Here is a 19,902-nt window from a genome sequence, read left to right on the forward strand (position 1 = left end):
GGCACTTGGACTGAGAAATTTTCTACAAGATGCCAGGAAATAGAAATAGTTGTGGCGAATCTGCGGTCGCGGATCCGCGGGCTGGAAAGTGTAAGTGGGCAAGTCAGCTGGTTTCCCAGTGCAGGACGCGCTGACAGCTCGAGTGAGCGGACTGCTCAGGACTTCGGAACTAGGCGAGGTGAGCCCAGAACCGAGTGAGGACGCCCTTTCAGACTGACACCCGTTGCAAAGGGATTAGTCCCCTCACCCGGTTGAAGTTTCTCAGCTCGACCGTCTGCCTTCCTTTTGCCTAATGTGAGCCTCAGAGCCTCCGCTCTGTTGGCTGTGTGTTCGGTCCAGCCCTCCTCCCATCCCGTTTTCTTCTGGGAAACTTTCCTGGATCACGGTTGCTAAAACTGAGCCAAGGCTTCAGGATAGACCATTAGTCTAAAAAAAGAGTGAGGGGAGAAAGAACTAAAGCTACCAGTTTCTTGAAACACAAATCTGAATGTTGAACCAGAGCTTTTGTGTCTGCCTTCTTTTTTTTTTTTTCAACGTTCCTGATTCATTCATTTTTTTGCATTTATTAGCGGTTGGTGCTTTTTTATTGCTGTGTAGTATTTATCTCATAAAATAAACAAGTTTACTATTCTACTAATACGCATTTTGGTTGTTGCCAGTTTGGGGCTATTATAAATAAAACTTGTATGGGCATTCTTCCCTGTATACTTCAGCGAACGTATGCGTGTGTGTGTATTTGGATATATACTTAGGAGTGAAATTTCTAGATAAAATAGACCTTTATGTAGTTTCGGTAGTTTTCTAACTTTATAAAAATTTTTATTGCTTTACGTTTAATGTTAATTCTTCCTGAGTAAAACAAATGCCCTATCATTTGCATTATGGTGAAATAGACGGAGATTTTTGTGTATAGCCTACATACAGATTTGAAAATATAGTCTGGATAATTCAACTTACCAGCCCCCCCTCCCCCCACCACACGTACAAAAGTCCTTTGAGTTTTTTTTTTTTTATATTTCAGGTGATATCTTTTAAAAGAACCATATGAATAATTGCTTTTCTTTATTTTTCCCGTGAGCACCATAAAATAAAAACGCCACACAATCCAACAGTTATTTATTAGTTTTTGCCATTCCCAACATCCTGCTTAATACATGGAATACAAGACAGTATTCCTCCCCCTTCAAGAAGACTGTTTTCTAGCAAGAGTAAGAAATAGAGCGTGGTTAGTGCCATGATTCAAATAAGTCCAGGCTAATATGAGAGCCTGTCGGGACCCAGTCCAGTTTTGGGAAGTTGAATAAGTCTTCCTAGAGGCTAAACTGAGACCTGAAGAATTAGCAATTGTTATCCAACGGAATTAAAATCGGTAAGAGTGGTCTAGGCCAAGGAAAAGGCATTCAAAAAGATTCGGCATGGAAAGAGAAGTTTGGTATTGACAGAAGTTCAGAATGGCTGGGAAATAAAATTTGTGAATTTGTGTGTTAGCAAGGAGAGGTGCAGTTTCTGAGAAGAGAGTGGAAACATAAGCAGGGGTGTTGTAAACTGGGATAAGGAGTTTACATTTTATCCCAAGAGCAATGGAATGTCATAGAAAGTTTTTAAACGGATGAACAACATGATCAGATAAGTATATTCCTTTCTTTAAAAGAAAGGTTACTATAACTTCAGTGTAGAAAATAACGTGAGAACTGATTTGATGGGAGAAAGCCTAGCCATAGGAAGTCCAGTTACAAGGCTAATGAATAAATACATCTTTAATTGATGTTGATTCTTACTTCCTTTAACTAGATTTTCTTCTTTCTTAGTAGTGTCTAGTTTGCCTTTGGGTGTGGGCCAGAAGTGGAGGTTCTGTACGCTCTATTTTCTGTGTATCTTCTTCCCACATGGAAATCTTTCTAACACTTTCTTACTCCCCTTCCCCCAGTCACATCTCATGACCACAACCTCTAAGTTCTCCGGAATCACTGCTTGGTCCCTGATTTGCTTCTTTGACTTTCTTTTTACCAGCGGTTTCATAAGCTTTGTGTTTCCCCACCCATGAACTCTCCCTAAGAATTCTTTCTGCTCATCTCTCCATGGTCCTTCCCTATGATTGAGAACCCTGCCTTGGAATATAAAGTACTTTATGGCCATAATTTTTTTTTTCTTAAATCAAGTTTAAAACAAAGTGTTTTTTTGTTTGTTTGTTTTTGTTTTTTTTTTTTAAGAAGCACTTTGTTTTCTCCATGGAAGTACAGGGATAAACACTTGGGAAAAACTAGAATAATTGGCTCAGAGTCACACATATAAAATCGCTTGAATGGTGGAATGTTTTCTTAGAAGTAGGACAGCAATAATGAAATAAATTTCTTTATGGACTTACAACCTTCTGCTTTTTTGTTCTTTAGAAATCCTGTCAAAGAACATGAAGAAAAACAGAGAAAGATTCTGCAATAGAGAGAGAGAATTTGTATATAAATTTAAAGTAGGAAGTCAGTGCTTAGAACTGAGAGTGCCACTCAGATTTCCTGTTCAAGAGAATGCCAGTCATTTACATGGACGTCTGATGCTGCTGCACAGTTTACCGTGCTTTATAGAAAAAGGTGAGGACTGATTTTTTTTTAAAGTAACATCGCTTTATTAGTTTCAATAGTCTGTCATTAGAAGTTTCATATTAGAAAGCATAAACCTAAGAAGCTTTGGAAACAGCCATAAAATAGGAACTGATTCCAAGAATAAAAACATTTCCCCAGAGCTTTATTAAGTGTTTTTTTCTGTAAGTGGTAGTTGTTTATAAAGTATAAAAATTGGATTTTATAGTGAAAAATTAGCTACCAAGTTTGGAATTAGAGGAGCTCTTCTGAATTTAGTTGGGTGAAGTTATAAGGCAGTTTAGGTGTCACTAATTGTGGTAATAGCATTATAGTGCTAAATTGGGGTAATAGCATTATAGTGCTAAATTGGTTGCCCTTTTAATAATCTGGTTATTAATTTCTGAGATGCCATAGGACAGAAAGTGTACTAATTTTTGAATAGTCTTTGCTTACCTAAATTAGTTTTATAAAGTAATATGTATTAAACCCATTTTTAAAAGTCTGTGTTCTATCTCACAGTCTAGGAAAAATTTTAAATTCAGAATATGTTAGATCATAGGTTAGAGTTATAAGAGAACCTAGAAACTTTATAGCCCAATCACATCGTACAAACAAGAAAACTGGGACATAAAGAGGTTAAATTATTTACCCAAGACAGTGGTTGTTGAAATATGGTTTCTAATCATTTAGCAGCAACAGCATCACCTGAGAGCTTGGTAGGCATGTGAATTCTTGGGCTCCATCCTATTCCTGCTGAATCAGAAACTGGAGTAGCATGCAACAGTCTGTTTAAATAAGGCCTCCAGGGGATTCTAATGCACACTTAAGATTGTGAACCACTGTCTAAAGTTGCAAACATAGTGATAATGATAGAGCCAGAACCAGAACACGGGTGTCCTAACTTCTCTCACAGTGCTCTTCCATTATGTCATTCTCTAAGTGGTGTCTGTAAAACTGAAATCGGTCAGTCATCTGAGTTAAATGTTTTAATAAGCTAGTCATTCAACTTCTCTTTCAAAGGATGTAACAATGTACCCTTTAAAGTTACATGGAAAACTCTTTTTAATCTAAATACAGTAATGTTCAGACCCTCAAAATCTGTAGCATTTTCTTTATGTCCTCATACCCCCGTGGCTTCAAACTGAAATATCAGGCTTAAGAAAGTAACATTACTTTATTAGTATCAAGGGAATACATAAGAGTTAAGACTTTTGACCTTTCTCTATACAACAGCCTGTCATAGTAAAGGAAAATAATCATGAAATTAGTTAAATGATCCCCTAAGCTGATTTCATTTTAGTTGGAGATTCTATTAAGAGTATCAGCTTGATAAAATAAAATTTCATGTCCAGGCAAGGTGGCTCGCACCTGTAATCCCAGCACTTTGGGAGGCTAAGGCAAGTGGATCACTTGAGCTCAAGAGTTTGAGACCAGCCTGGGCAACATGGCGAGACCCATCTCTACCAAAAATACAAAAATTAGCCATGCATGGTGGCATGCACCTGTGGTCCCAGCTCCTCGGGAGGCTGAGGTGAGAGGATCACTGGAGTCCAGGAATTCAGGACTGCCGTGAGCTGCGATCATGCCACTGTACTCCAGCCTGTATAACAGAGAGAGAACCCATCTCTAAATAAATCAATAAAAATTTAAAAATAAGATTTCATGTTGGAATTCTCAGCCAGGTAAAATGTTCCCTATTTATACCTGGATTTTGCTGATGATGGTGTTTGATGTCCCTGTAACAGACTTAAAAGAAGCTCTGACTCAATTTATAGAAGAAGAATCCCTCAGAGATTATGATAGAGATGCTGAAGCATCCCTGGAAGCTGTGAAATCAGGTGAGGTGGATTTACATCAGCTGGCAAGTACGTGGGCCAAAGCTTATGCGGAGGTAAGAAAATAGGTCAGATCGTAAATTTCAGGGATATTCTGGATTTGGGTGAAAATTTGTAAAATGCTATGGTAATCCTGAAATAGTTATAAGATCCCTTTTCTCCACATACCAACATTCTATAATAAATATGTTGCTGCTTCTGTGCTTCCTATATCAGGGTGAGCACGTAAGACAAAGTGCTTTCTATGTAATACCTTCGTAAAACAAGAGGCTACTTGCGTATATCTCACCAGCATAGGGTCACCAGATTTAGTAATTAAAAATATAGGGTACCCAGTTAAGTTAGAATTCCAGATAAATGAATTTTTTTTAGTATGTCAACACGTTACATGGAACATATTTATACTAAAAAATTTTTCACTATCTGAAATTCTAATTTAAGTGAGGGTTCTGTGTTTTATCTGGCAGCCCTAAACCAGCAATAGTAATTCGTTTAACCTTTGGTTTACTTTTATAAACTTATCTTCATTATTGTTGTGTAGTCACATAATATCATTTTCTATTTAAATAATATACCGTTTCATAACGTCTAAGGTGCCATTAGGTGTACCACAAATGATTTTAGGTACTAAGAAAGAGCACTGCAAATTAAACTATGAGAGCATGCCAAGATGACCTCAAGTATAAGAGGCAAAGAAAAGACTCAAAAATATCCATTGCATTTATCAAGTAATCTTGTCTGTGGCAAGATCAGTTTCAGTAAGTTGGTGGTGGTGGAAACTAGATTTCATTGACTTTAAGAATGTGAGAGTGTGGAAATAGGAAGAATTAGTATACTAACTGAAGAAGTTTGAATATAAAGAGGTGAAGGATGGGGCACTGGCTAAATGGGAACACAAGGTCAAAGGTTTGTTTTTTAAGATGGCAGAGTTTAGGACTAGAAGGGATAGAATCCAGAACTCAAATGGAGAATTAATCATAACTGGGAAGACAGATACTTCTCCAGTTATAGCCAAAGAGAAGCAGGAAAGGTTGGGTATAAATCTAGATAATTTTATTAATTTGGTAGCAGGAAGTTGAGAATATTCTCTTCTGATTGTTTCAACTTTAAGGAAAGACAGGTTATTTGTTTAGATGAGGCGGTAGGTATAGTAAGATTGTTGGATATTTAAGGAGAAAACTGAGCAGGCAGTGATAGGATTGCCAGGCATCATTGAGGCCAAGATTAAGAGTGGCACCAGTTTGTCACTGTAAACTTTATAGAGTTTTGTGATTTTTCTGCTGCAGCTCTCTAAAGCCTGACTGCAGGCATAGAGAAGAGGAGTAAGATTCGGGTTTTGTTAGGTAGGTAAGATAAGGTACATCAGTCAAGGGAGTTGAGGATATCGGCAAGACAGTGGTTGAATGCCAAATCACAAAACGTAAGCTACATAGGGAAGGAAGTGAAGCTAGGTGGCAGTTGATGGCTGATAAAAAAATGAAAACATTGAGAAACTTATGAAGTGGAGGTCCTAATGAGGTTAAATATCAATTACCTGGGAATTATTGAGTGAGAAATCTTGGGTGGAGGTTATAGTCAGAGACTAGAATGTTTGAATACTGACTGACTGAGTTTCTGATGAGGATACTAAATGGTTGGCTGAGGTGGTGTGGAGAACTAGTAAATTTTGCATGTGAACAATGACTATCTGGGCTGGTGGTACAGGGGTAAAAGAATTTACCAAGACAGTTGTAGATAAAGAAAGGTGGATTTATTAGAGAAAGCAGGAAAATACATTGCGAGGAGGCAATAGGCAGGCCAGCAGAAGAGAAGCTGACTTCAAGGAAACAAAGGCTTGCTGGAGATTTTATAGGACAGCATTTATGCTGTATGCTGTAGAGTGCTGCATACAGTACTGATAACCCCAAGATTGCAGTGAGCTGCAGTCTTGCAGCTATCTTGCAGGTGTCTGGTGAAAGTTGGGCGCAGGAGGGCTACATGGCCTGGACCGGGGTGTCCAATCTTTTGGCTTCCCTGGGCCACACTGGAAGAAGAAGAATTGTCTTGGGCCACACATAAAATACACTAACGTGAAGGATAGCTGATGAGCTTAAAAAAAAAAAAACATGGCAATTTATGAATTTGTTGTGTTGGGCGGCATTCAAAGCCATCCTGTGCCACAGATTGGACAAGCTTGGTCTGGCCATGAAGAAAGCCAGACTTATAGCTTCTCTGCTTTTTCTTTTTGCTTTCCCCTGGTCCTGCCAGCCTGACTCCTTTGCCCTAACTGGGACTCCACAGTAAAGACTGTAGAGTTCAGGAAAGTAAGAAGGCAGGGCCTTGGATGGGTATCCACATGGATATCCAGGTAACCCAGGTTGCAGGATGTGGGGCAGAGAGGAAGTCTTTGAACTTGGTGCCAAAGCTTTACAGGAATGAGGGTGAGTGATGGACAGGTAGGTTGTTAGATAATAATGGCCATGAAAGATAAGGGGTGCCGAATGGTTTGAACCTCAGAGAAGTCAGATGTTATGCCTGGAAGTGGAGGTGGAGAAATAATGGCCTGGACATTGAATAGCTTTCTCTGTGCAGCCACTTCCTCAGTGCTCCATTCCTCTCAGCTGTCACAGTCCCCTTTCTAGTAGCATCTGTCCTGAGGGAGTGGCATAAATTAGATCAAGGAAAAAACTATGCTTAGTTCTTCTCACGTAGGTATCTTCTACCTATTCATAAGGCTTGCCTTAGACTGAGTTTAAAATTAATGCTGCAGATTATTGTAGTTGAATGATCTGGTAGTGGGGCTATTGAACATCTGGTGTTACGTGTGGCCAAGCACATCCCTACAGTCTTGCAGTAGTTCCTCCCTACAAAATTTCAACTTTGCCCTGAAGTGAATTTTAAACAGAAATTAAGTCCCATGGGCTGGTTATAATTCCTACAGCAGTACCACCTCTAAAGATGAACAGTTATCAGAACAGTGTTGGGGTTTCAGAGGCATAGAGGAGATGAAATCCTAGTTCCTAGGTTCAGCTAGTCTCCTGCCTTCTGATGTGGCCACTGGTTGAAGTGAAAGAGAACAAATTAGGAAAGTTTCCCTGTTGACTGACTGAGTTCAATATACATGTTTCTGTGATGTGTTCAGTTGTTTTAAGGTAAATTATTACTCTTTAAGTCATATTATAAATTCCAGTTTTTAATATTTTCATGGGTAAGAAAAGGGAAGAATTTAGTTTAGTTTTTTTTTTTTTTTACAGGTATCTTTTGCAAAGATCTATAATGGAAAAAACATCAAAATCTTTGTTTTGTTGCTGTTTCATGCCATTAAATCATATGATCTTTGACAGGGGCCTTCTCAGCTATCAGTTTCCTCTGACGAGTTGAGGAGGCTGCCCTTGGAATAGGCATCTGTACCTCCCTGGATGTATCTGTGTGTGCTGAGGGCATTCCCATTTTGTTTCTCCCTGTTTCTGCTTTTCTTGTCTATCAGCATTTACTCAGTCCCTTCTTCATTTTAATAGCTACCATTTTTATATACTTAAAAGCCTGCTTATATTTTAAAAAGAAAACGTAACACTAGAAAAGGTCAAACTAAATGCATAATTACACATTTATCTTGATATAGGTATGCATGAATAGGTCACCTTATTTTCTAAATATGTAACCTATTTTAGCAGTATTTTTTTCATAATGAAAAGTTTTCTCTGATTATGTAACTAATGCATGCAAGTTATTTTACCATACAGTATGCAGTATGTTAGAATATAAATAAAGGCTATCAGAAATCCCACTGTCCTGAAATAGCCACCATTGGCGTTTTGTTGATCGTGTGTGTGTGTGTGTGTGTGTGTGTGTGTGTGTGTGATTTCACAGAAATGAGGTCATAGCCTACGCTTTTATTATGGACACTTCCTATCCCTTCCTCCGCATTAGTACCTCTTTCTCATTTCTGCTTCCAGGTAACTTATATTAAGAACTTAGTCTGTGTCTCTCCACATTTTTTTTTCTGTACTTAGATAATCCTATATAATACACACACATTCATATATATATATAAAAGAGGGTCTTTCTGTCATTGATGTACAAAAATTGAATCATATACGTACTTTTCTGGTAGTCTGTTAAATAAAAATACTAGGTCATGATTTAAGAATGTCTGTATATTGTCTTGTAGACCACATTAGAGCACGCGAGGCCTGAAGAACCCAGTTGGGATGAAGATTTTGCAGATGTGTACCATGACCTAATTCATTCTCCTGCCTCTGAAACGCTCTTAAATTTGGAACATAATTACTTTGTTAGTATCTCAGAACTGATTGGTGAAAGAGATGTGGAACTGAAAAAATTACGAGAGAGGTATTTCAAATTTCTTGCATTATCAGAATGAAATGTTACATTGTCAAATAGATGGCCTGCAGAACAACTTGTTTTTATTTTTTACAAAAAGGATAAGATAGAAAAAAATACTTCAATATTAGAAATTAATTTTCTTGTATGTTTACATGTGTAACTACAACTGGGAGGGTCCTCATAGGTTTATACACCTTCTAAGTGATTTACCTAAATAAATGATGCTGGTGGCCTTGTATATTCTTATCTCTAATAAGAGGAATAGATTACTTCCTTAGAAGGTTTGCTTTGTTCCAGGCACTGTGCAAAGTGCTTTGGATACCCTGTCTCATTTGATCTTTACCATAACCCTACTATTATTTCCATTTTACAGATGAAGAAGTTTTTGTTTAAATAAGTAACTTGTCCAAGGGCATGCTGGAATTTGAAACCAGGAAATCTGACTTCAGAACTGTTAACCACTGTACCATTCTGTCTCCCTATTCAGAACCTCTGCATTGCCCTGCTCTAACTATGTCCATGGCTCTTTCAGTTCATTTTGTATGCTCAAGTACCTTAGAAAAAAATAATAACGCTAGTATTGTTCCAAGACATTGTAATTAGATTTGAATTCCTACTGTATGGATTACTTAACACAGTATACAAACAATGCTTTTCTTATTTATTTTTTCTTCGGAGTATGTCAAAAACTTCTAGCATTGTGTATTTTAAAATAAGAAGTGGCCTCCCTGACTGCTTTCTAGTAACTCTAGATAAATTGTGATAGGAATTCAGGATATGTCGTTCTAGATAATCCACTATAATTTAGCAGAATCTAATAACATTCATTATCTTAAAAACACTTATTTAAGACATTGGGTGTATATGCAATGAAGGTAATATTTTTAGTGTTGCTTTGATTGTGAGAGTACATAAGGACAAAATCACTTTTTTTTTTTTTTTTTTTTTTTTTTTTAGTGTAACTGATTTAATAGTCCCAAAGGAGTAAATGTAAAAAGATATGCTGGTTTGTTCCTGGTTCTCATTAGCTTCCCGTTAGAAAACAGTAAGGCTAGCAAGATGAGAATGATCTTTGGAATGTTGTCATGGTTAAGAAAATTTTAAGTACAGAAAAATAATAAACAAATGTGTTTAATAATTGTTCCTGAGGGATACCCTCTTCTGTGTACCAAATTAGCATTTTTATTATATGGCATAGATTTGTAAATTTTCATAACAATTGTACTCCTCTGGACATTTATGCTCATACTTTGTAAAATATTAGAATGATCTCTGTCAAAAAGAACGTGACGTTTTGAGATATTTGTCACTGTTTATAGGTTTGGTTTGTTGACCAGCTGTGTTGAGGCAGTTTATTCCTTTTCGATGAGATACCTGTAGTGAGTGGTTGCCACTAGGTATATAGTTGAAACATATTTCCCTGGGGAAGACAAAAGTTTCTTTCTAGTTCTTTATTATGTAACCAATAAAATTGTGAATATAGTTTAAAAAGAAGAACAAAATATAGAATTAGGTTTTTAAAAATACATAAAAATAGAATTACCTAATACTAATTAATTACTTTCTGTTGAACTTCAATTTGTTTGATTTTTCCTCCTAGGCCTTCAAATAATATAACCTTAAAGTCATCCTGAATCTGTTATTAGCTCTCAGGTCTTCTGTGACTAGACTCATTCTGCCTCTTTGGGTATATTGATAAATTCCCACTTTGGCTCCCTATGCTTCCATTCCTAGTACTTCAGTTCGTCTGTTGAGTGACTCTAACTTGCAGCATAGTTTGCTGCCTGTACCCCCCAGAAAACTCTATATCTAGCCATTAATAGTCTATAATGGTTCCTTTTTCTAAATCAGAAGAAGATTTCTGTTCTACATGATTCTTCATCTTTTGGGAAGTTGAATTAACTTACTAATTAGCTGCATTTACTGGTATTCATACTTTTTTTTTCATGGAATAGTTTTTTAGTAGAGGTTTGTTTGGGTTTACTTCATTGTTTGGAATGATCTTTGGCCATATTTCTTGATGGGGTTTGGCCTTCTTTTTTCTTTCTAAACATATAAATAATGCTTGAATTCATCTATTTTTTAAAGTTTTGTAATTTATTTTTCACTTGTCCAAACTGCTAGCTTGAAAAAAAAAATAAGCTATATTCCTCTGGTAGGTACTATTTATTGCAAAGGTGAACAGTATGACTTAAGGTAAGTTATAATTCACTAGTGTCTGTGGAGGTTGACCCGATATTTTGGTGCTTAATTTATTTATCCAGTTCATGAGCAGAAATGACACATTTTCTTATTTCTTATTTCATTTTAATGCCATTGTACATCTTTAACAGACAGTTTCTCGGCATAGCATCAATAGTACAAGTTATAATGATCTTTTTTCTTTAAGTATCTTCAAGATAATATACAGGATGCCAGAGTTGTCACATCTGACATACTGAGCCAGGCTATATTTAGTATTTCATCATGTAATAAAATTTTCCTCTATCTTAATCGTAGAAAATATATATTGTATCATCAGCTATATGATTAGCTAGTTGCCTTTCGGACATATTTAGGATGAAATAAATGTTCGTGAAATTTTATTTGTTGAATTTCTATCTTTTCCTTCACAAGAAATGTGCTTTTTTTTTTAAGCAAACCAGATTCTAGATATTTCTTTAAACTTTAAAAATGGCAATGATACCTTTTATCCACTAGAGGGAACATGTGTAATGTAAAATAGTAATATATATTTATATCTAAGTTTGTATTTATAAATGTTTAGCAGTTATTTCTGTTTCTAAATAAGAATCTCACTTGCAAGCATAATTTTCACTTGACCTGTAGTAGTTATTAGAAATTAATGGAGTCATCTGCTTTAGAACTAAGTGGGATTTAAATGATATTAAATATTTACTACCAGAATGTATATACAGAAATGTATATATGTATAACTTGCTTGAATTTAATTTGTCATATATATATATAAGTATCTTAATCAGTGTTATAAATAAGTACAAATTCACTCTTTTTTTTTTTTTTTTTTTTTTTTGAGATGGAGTCTCGCTCTGTCTCCCAGGCTGGAGTACAGTGACGTGATCTCAGCTCACTGCAACCTCCGTCTCCTGAGTTCAAGCAGTTCTCCTACCTCAGCCTCCCGAGTAGCTTGGATTACAGGCGCCCGCTACCATGCCCAGCTAATTTTTGCATTTTAATTTTTGCATTTTTAATAGAGAAAAATTGCATTTCTCACCATGTTGGCCAGGCTGGTCTTGAACTCCTGACCTCAGGTAATCTGCCCACCTCGGCCTCCCAAAGTGCTGGGATTACAGGTGTGAGCCATCACGCCTGGCCAGAAATTCACTCTTAAGAGCAATTTACTTGAATTAACTAGGATGATAAAATCCTTTTAGTTTATATCTGTGTTTTGTTCTTTCCCAGTTTGTTAGAAATTTGTTTTAGAACAAACTTTTTGCATACATTTGTATTGAAAGATAATCTTTAATTTCAATGTTTTAAGTGAACTTATTTATTAAAATATAACATACATACAGAAAAGGCAACACACTGTGGGTGTACAGCTCAGGAAACTATCACAAATTAAGCACAACCACGTAACCATTGCCCAGATCAATAAATAGAATATTTCCAGCATTACGTAGGCCTCTTTCATGCCCTTCTAGTCCTTTACCCTTTCCCTCATAAATAACCATTATCTGTACTTCTAACACCACTGGTTAGTTTTTCCTGTAGGAAAAACCATTTTTTATTTTTACACATTGTTTCTTTGGATAAATGCAGAAGCTGTGACCAACATCTTCAGACTGTATTTTACATCCCTCTGTAAATTTTATGGCTTAATAATAATTTGACTCAGGATCTAATTATCTGCTTCTGGATATAATGTAAACTAACTTTCAGAGGTTGAAGTCACTTCAGTTCATATACAAATAGAAAATCCATTTAAGCTGAATTTGCAGAGTCTCTTCTTTGAGGAAATTTGCAGGTGAAAAGAAGGTCCAAAGTTTTTAACATTAGCCGTGGTAATTGAAAGATAACTTAGATTTTGACTGCATTCATCTATGCAATAAATTTAGATGAAAATTTAGCTGCACAAATGATGTTGATATTATATGACACTGTCCTCATAATTTGGTAGTTTCCATTTCCAAGGATTCTGAGTACTTTCGAGTTATAATTCTCATTCGTGGACACATTTCTATAAAAAAAAATTTTTATTTTCACTTTATAGAGAGTGTTCGATGAATCTGAAGGATCATATACCTTGAAAGTTTGATGAATATCCCTGATTTGCTTATTTGTGTTTTAGACAAGGTATTGAAATGGAAAAAGTGATGCAGGAGTTGGGAAAATCACTGACAGATCAAGATGTAAATTCACTGGCTGCTCAGCATTTTGAATCCCAGCAAGTAAGTGAAATACAGTGACTTTTAGGTATGCAGTTGCATTTTCTTTTGTTGTTTTTTTGTTGTTGTTTTGTTTTGTTTGGGTAAAAAAATTAACCAGTTGGTACACTGTTTCTTTTAGGACCTAGAAAATAAATGGTCGAATGAATTAAAACAATCAACTGCCATCCAAAAACAAGAGTATCAGGAATGGGTAATAAAACTTCACCAAGACCTAAAAAACCCCAACAACAGCTCCCTTAGGTATTTACTATGTGTTGTTCTTATTTGTATAATGGTCTATTGTTAGTAATGGTTTATATTTACTGCAAACTTAAACCTTTTAGCTGTATGCATTTTTATTTTTATTTTTTTATTTTTTTTATTTGTTTTTGAGACGGAGTCTCGCTCTGTCGCCCAGGCTGGAGTACAGTGGCCGGATCTCAGCTCACTGCAAACTCTGCCTCCCGGGTTCACGCCATTCTCCTGCCTCAGCCTCCCGAGTAGCTGGGACTACAGGCGCCGCCACCTCGCCCGGCTAGTTTTTTGTATTTTTTAGTAGAGACGGGGTTTCACCATGTTAGCCAGGATGGTATCGATCTCCTGACCTTATGATCCGCCCGTCTCGGCCTCCCAAAGTGTTGGGATTACAGGCTTGAGCCACCGCGCCTGGCCATCTGCATGTATTTTTAATTTGCTAGTGAAAGTTCAAGATAATTTTATGCTTCTTTTACCACCTTTTGCATTATAGGCTTTATGTGGATTATTTGGGGGGCAATGGTTATTGATTAGTTTGAAATAGAACTTTAGTTTTATGTTCTAGATACATACACCTAAATACTTAAATACTATCTTTATTTCTTTAGTTTCCATTCCATGCAGTAAACATTGGTTGAACGCCAAACACTCTCTAAGCAGGAAAACAAAACAAAACAAAACAAAAAACCTTCCTATATGGAGCTTATATTCTTGAAACAGAGACTGATCTATAAATAAATAATACTGTATAGAGTGGTATGTGCAGTAACAGAAGCATGTAGAAGGTACAGAAATAGCATGGAGGATTTCTCATGAATTATAACTTGTGTGGCATCTCATGGCCTAAATAAATTGTGTTTCACATATTCCCTTAGAGCTTGGCCATGCCTATATTATTTCCTGGCTACGTATCTGTATGTTCGAGAATTAATTTTTTTCAAATCCTAAAGTATATTCAGTTGGAAATATACTGAGTACAGTATAATAATCCTATTTCCAGCATATGCCAGTGTATGCTATAAGTATTTTTAAATAGCATTTTATTTGTGTAATGTCAGTCTCATGTCTTTTTTTTTTTTTTTTTTTTTGGTCATATACCCAGTCCCTTGCCAAGTGTTTAGCTCTTGACAGTAGCACATAAGACATGCTCAGTAAAAATTTATGGGATGAATGGATGGACAGATGGATAGGTTATCGTTAACTCTTTACCTGACATTTGTAGCATCTCTTATCTAAATATTACGGGTTTTCATTTGCCTTACCGTTTTCCCCAGACTGTCTGTTGCAGCCTGCTATGAACCATTCTACATCCCTTATTTTCCAACCAGCCTTTTAAAAATAACAATAGAATAGGGAAAAAAAATCAGAGTGCATCATACGTGAAGCTTTCTAAAATGAACGTGTGTATTTGTTATGCCCAGACTGTTTGTTCCCCAAAGAAGACCACCGGAGTCCAGAGTCAAAGCCAAGCGGCAAGGATTTTTACTACAAGTTCGAACCTGGTCCCTCCTTTATACAGTATACAAGAGGGCCCCGATCAATGCGAGCGTTTGCTTTTTATAGCCCGAAAGTTGCAGGGGAACAAAGAAATTCTTTTGGCTCCCGCGCTTTCAGTAACCTTGAACGGCTGTCTCCTTATCGGAGACTTTCCAGGTGGTGTTTGTACTGGGCTCGGAGTTTCGAGCCCAGGGGCTGAGGAATGTGCCCAGCTCCTTTCATTCCCCCCTTTTTTTCAGGTATCTTTAGAGCCAATCTTGGGTCTTATGAGTCTGATTTTGTTTCAGCGTTTACAGGTTGGTATTGGGCTCTGAGGACCATGAGTTGTACGGTGTCAAATTTTTCTCTAACAAATTATAAAATTCTGTTAACAACACAAGGTCCTACGGTAAGCAGAAATAGTAGACTTAGCAGGGGTCCAAGGAAGGGGGCTAACAGAGAAAACAAAGAGGAATTCCACCATTGGTCTGCAGCCGAAGCAAACTGTCGTGTTTTTACTTCAGTGTTTAACTTGCGTAACTGTTGGACCCGGTCCTCTACAAGTCCTGATTTATTTATGTAGAAACAACAGTCTTCTTTTAGAAATATACATGTACCACCTTTTTTAGTAGTGAGTAGGTCTAGGGCCCTCCGGTTCTGCAAGGTTACCTGAGCTAGGGACGTGAGCTGTCGCTGAAGGGAGGCAAGGGACTCAGCCGACTCCTCCATAGCAACGGCAAATTGTTGGTACAACTTGTTACTTTTTATGAGGGTGTGACCTAGGGTTTCCCCCGCCAGTCCGGCCGCAATGAAGGATGCGGTGAGGGAGATTCCTGCAATGAGGGGGAGAAATATGGCTCGTGCAGGTCTCGGTCTAGGGTCTGGGTGAATAACAGCACTAGTCCAGTTACCGGTATACCCTAGGAACTCGCCAGCAGTTAGTAGAGTCAACCGGGGAACTAATGTGACAGGGAGACACAGTAGGTTATTAACAGAGGGACTAGGTAGGTTCTTAGATAAGGTTCTATCACACCAGAAGAATATGCCTGATGGAGCCCTTAAGGTGATATTAGGGGGCGTTGCAGTGATGCTGCAGAGGCTGGAATTGGTTCCTGAGAAACAGTAGGGAAACTTCTCCTGACTGGGGTTTAGGTATAGGGGCACGTTCAGGATAGGAGCATACGAGAGGTTTCGGAGGTTGTTAGCTTGGGCAAAGGTAGAGGATCCCCATGGCAGAGGGACAGCGGTTAGCGGTGGACGCCCTAGAGTGGCGCACAGAAAGCAGCCAGACAGGCTATGAAGTCCTGTAAGGTTAGCAAGTTTTAGTCCTTCTTGTAATAACTTTAACCAGGAGAAAGGACGCAAGTTTTGTGTTAGTCTGTTTTCCTGTCGTTGGATATTTCCGTGGACCAGGGGCAGTACTTGTACTAGGTCTCGCCACAGATAGAGGTGACTGCTAGGCCATGTGGAGGAGGGGGAGTAGTATACAGCCCCATGTTGAGGCGTGGTCCAGCGGGAGTTCCAGGGGTCTCTAACTATCCATGTATATGAAAAGTCTCTATCCCGTCTACGATGGAAGGGCCACTTAGGGTCTAACTGTTTTTTCTTTCCCTAATAACGGGGTCTATGGATGTTACAATAGTTATAAGGACAGCCGGCATTTTGGTGCCACCAATAGTGTTTACAATTGTATTTAGTCTGATCAAACTCAAAGCATATTATTGGTGTCATAGGTTTGGCTATTCGAAAACCAGTAAAATTTAGTAGAATTGGGCTGTTGCACCCTGAGGAAGGGCAATCAGCACTGGCCAATAATTTTCCGGGCTTATGAGGTTGCCCAGGGTGGGTTCGGTTTTCATAAAGCCAGAATCTCCAGACAAAGGGATTATGAGCTGGTTTTGTGATTTTTCTAGCGGCCACTAGGGCGACTAACGTTAGGGTTACACTACCTAACTGCATGTTTGCAGTGAGCTATGCTGCCGGCGCAGGGTGAGTTTTAAGGGGTTGTTCCTAGCTCTGTCCACAGTCCACGCGTCCGGTGCTTTAGCCGCCGCCGTGATTGGTCCTAGAAGATCGGAGGTTGGGTCCACTGGCTTGACGTGGGTGTAGTGGATCCACGATGCGATGCCTTTTACCTTTAGGGCGGTGGGTGTGGTTAAGAGTACCTGGAGTGGTCTTTTTCACCTGGGTTTTAGGGTCTCTTGTCGGTGTCGCTTGACTAGGACCCAGTCTCCCGGCTGGTATGGATGGGGTGTCGGCGGGGGACCGGTCTCATATAGTTCCTTTAGCTTGGGCCAGATTTCTTGATGAATTTTCTGCAAGGCTTGTAGGGAAAATAAGAGTTCAGAGACATTTTCTGTTTCAGACTTGAGCAGATCATTTTTTAGGCTGGGAACTAAGGGTAGGGGTCTGCCATACATAATTTTATAAGGGGTAAGGCCCAGTCTATAAGGGGTATTACGGGCCCGGAACAGAGCGTAGGGGAGAAGGACCACCCAATTAGCGCCAGTCTTTATAGCTAATTTAGTTAAGGTCTCCTTTAAGGTCCGATTCATTCTCTCTACCTGTCCTGAACTCTGGGGCCTGTAAGCGCAATGTAGTTTCCAATTTGCCCCAAGGATGGAAGCCAAATCCTGACTTACCTTAGCGACGAAGGCCGGCCCATTATCTGACCCTATCTGGATGGGGAAGCCATACCTCGGGAGGATATCTTCCAGGATTTTCTTTGCTACAACCTGAGCAGTTTCCTTCTTGGTGGGGAATGTTTTAGTCCACCCTGGAAAAGTATCTACAAAGACAAGTAAGTACCGATACCCGTATTTTCCTCGCTTTATCTCAGTAAAATCTATTTCTCAGTAGATACCGGGCCTAGTTCCCCTGAGCCTTGTTCCCGTTGCAGCCTGGGATTGGGGGTAGGCATTGTTAAGCTGGCAGACTTTGCAACTTGTCACGATGTTGCTGGCCATCTCGGCTGTATGTCTGAATTTGAGCTTAGAGCGTCTGATCAGGTCTATCATCCGCCGAGCACCCAGGTGGGTGGTTCGGTGGATGTGTTTTAACACTTGTTGTCCTAATTTTTTTGGTAGGATGGTTTGGTCATTAGTATCAGTTCACCACCCATTCTGGATCTGTTTCAGGGGAAGTTTGTCAGTTCACTGGAGATCTTGTTCTGAATAATCAGGGAAATATGGCAAGTCCCGGGGGCCCGGGTCAGGGAGCCGGAGTGCAAGGAGTTGGCTGGGAGCCTTCGCCATCTTTTTTGCAGTTTGATCCACCAGAAAGTTGCCTTGAGCAGTTGGAGTAGTTAGTTTCTGATGCCCTGGGCAATGCACAATGGCTAACTTTTCTGGCCTCCATAGGGCTGTTAGCAGGGCTAGGATTTCTTGCTTGTTTTTTTATTTCTTTTTTTTTTAGCCGTCAGTAACCCCGGCTCCCTGTAAATGGCCCCATGTATAGGTGCCGTTGCAAAAGCATATCGGCTGTCTGTATATACCGTCAGCTTTTTCCCCACCCCTAAGGTAAGAGCTTGGGTGAGCGTTACTAGTTCGGCCTTCTGGGCCGATGTCCCCGGGGGCAGGGGTTCCGCCCAGATTACCTTAGTCTCTGAAGTCACTGCCGCTCCAGCATACCTCTGGCCCTGATGCATGAAGCTGCTCCCATCAGTGAACCAGACGAGGTCGGCATCAGGAAGTGGGCGGTCCTGCAGGTCTTTTCGAACTCCGTGCAACTGAGTTAGTATCTCGGTGCAGTCGTGGAGTGGGGCGTCCAGGTCCGGGTTGGGCAGCAGCGAGGCAGTCTCTTACCCAGTGGCTAGCCTCCTTGCAGTAGGCACATTGGTCTTTTCTCAGATTATCATGCCTGGGGGGGCCGCCTAGGTTGGGTGTACTCTGGCTGTAGATGTTTTTTCTGTACTACTGCTGCCAGGACCTTGGTTCAGTGGCCTTAAATTGCCTTTCCTCTGGAGTATCTCTGTTATTATAAACCTGCTGGGCTATCTGAAGGAGGTCCTGAATCCGCTTTCCTTCCGAGTCTTTTAATTTTTGGAGTTTTTTTAATATTTGGGGCTGCCTGATTTACGAAAGACATTACAACAGCTGCCTGAATTCCTGGAGTCTCTGGATCTATGGGGGTGTACTGTCTAAAAGCTTCCATTAATCTTTTTAAGTAGGTGGCTGGGCTCTCTGTCTTTCCCTATAGAGTAGAATATACTTTGGCCAAATTAGTGGGCTTGCGAGCAGCTGCCCGGAGACCTGCCATTAGAGTCTGGCGATAAAGGTGTAGCCGTCCCCTACCTTCTGCCGTGTTGTAGTCCCACGCCAGCCTGCTCAGAGGAAAGGTCGCGTTTATGAGGTCGGGGTTGGCAGTCGGTTGACTGTCGTCCCCTGGGACCAGCTTTCTAGTTTCTACCTGTATTCTCTCTCACTCTTCCGTGGTAAACAAGATTCGGAGGAGCTGCTGATAATCATCCCAAGTGGGCTGGTGGGTTAACATGACACTATCCAGTAAAGCCAGTAAATCTTTGGGGTTGTCTGAAAACCGAGCACTCTGCGTCTTCCAGTTATACAGATCACTGGTGGAGAATGGCTAGTACTGGAGCCTGGGGATTCCTGTGTCATCTGGGGGTCCTATTTCCCGAAGGGGTAAAGCCACCGTGGAGTCAGGCGGCTGGGGGGGGGCTAGTTTGCGAAGTGCGCCCTCGCGTCTGCCCCGCCGGCCCTTCAAAGTTACTTTTTTTTTTAGCGGGCCCGTGGTGCCGGCCGCCTCCCCTCCGCCTGCTCCCTCCCTCTATCCTTCTCTCTAATTTTTCCGTTTCTGTCCAAATCTTTGATTGACAGACTCACAGGGTCTTTTCTTTAAGTCTCTATCTTATTCGCTCGCGCTCTCTCTCTCTCTCTGTCATCCCGTGTCCTTTCTCCTTTACACTCAGTCTCTTTCTCTTTCTGTCTCTCTGACTCTCCACGTCTGCCGTTTCCTCCCCTTTCTCTTTCCGATTTCCCTTTTTACTTTCTCTCTTTTTCCCTCTCCCCAGTCTCACTTTCTGTG

General features: G+C 39.6%; 1 protein-coding gene across 5 annotated transcripts in view; it reads left to right on the plus strand.

The window, feature by feature from the left end:
• Positions 1-82: 82 nt before the first annotated feature.
• The window catches only part of C11H12orf4 (chromosome 11 C12orf4 homolog), a 51,471-nt gene continuing 31,651 nt past the window's right edge, over positions 83-19,902 (plus strand). For 2 of the 5 annotated variants that reach the window (XM_025403521.1, XM_025403523.1), the window contains exons 1-6: positions 89-178; positions 2,391-2,585; positions 4,322-4,467; positions 8,562-8,743; positions 13,050-13,149; positions 13,268-13,389. In XM_025403521.1, coding sequence (XP_025259306.1) covers positions 2,408-2,585; positions 4,322-4,467; positions 8,562-8,743; positions 13,050-13,149; positions 13,268-13,389 — 728 coding nt within the window. In that variant the 5' untranslated portion in view covers positions 89-178; positions 2,391-2,407. Of the gene's footprint in view, positions 179-2,390; positions 2,586-4,321; positions 4,468-8,561; positions 8,744-13,049; positions 13,150-13,267; positions 13,390-19,902 lie in introns of all 5 variants that reach the window. The other 3 variants (XM_025403524.1, XM_025403525.1, XM_025403526.1) reach the window with 2 other exon arrangements.

The sequence above is a fragment of the Theropithecus gelada genome, chromosome 11, assembly GCF_003255815.1.
Source record: "Theropithecus gelada isolate Dixy chromosome 11, Tgel_1.0, whole genome shotgun sequence".
Classification (NCBI taxonomy): Eukaryota; Metazoa; Chordata; class Mammalia; order Primates; family Cercopithecidae; genus Theropithecus; species Theropithecus gelada.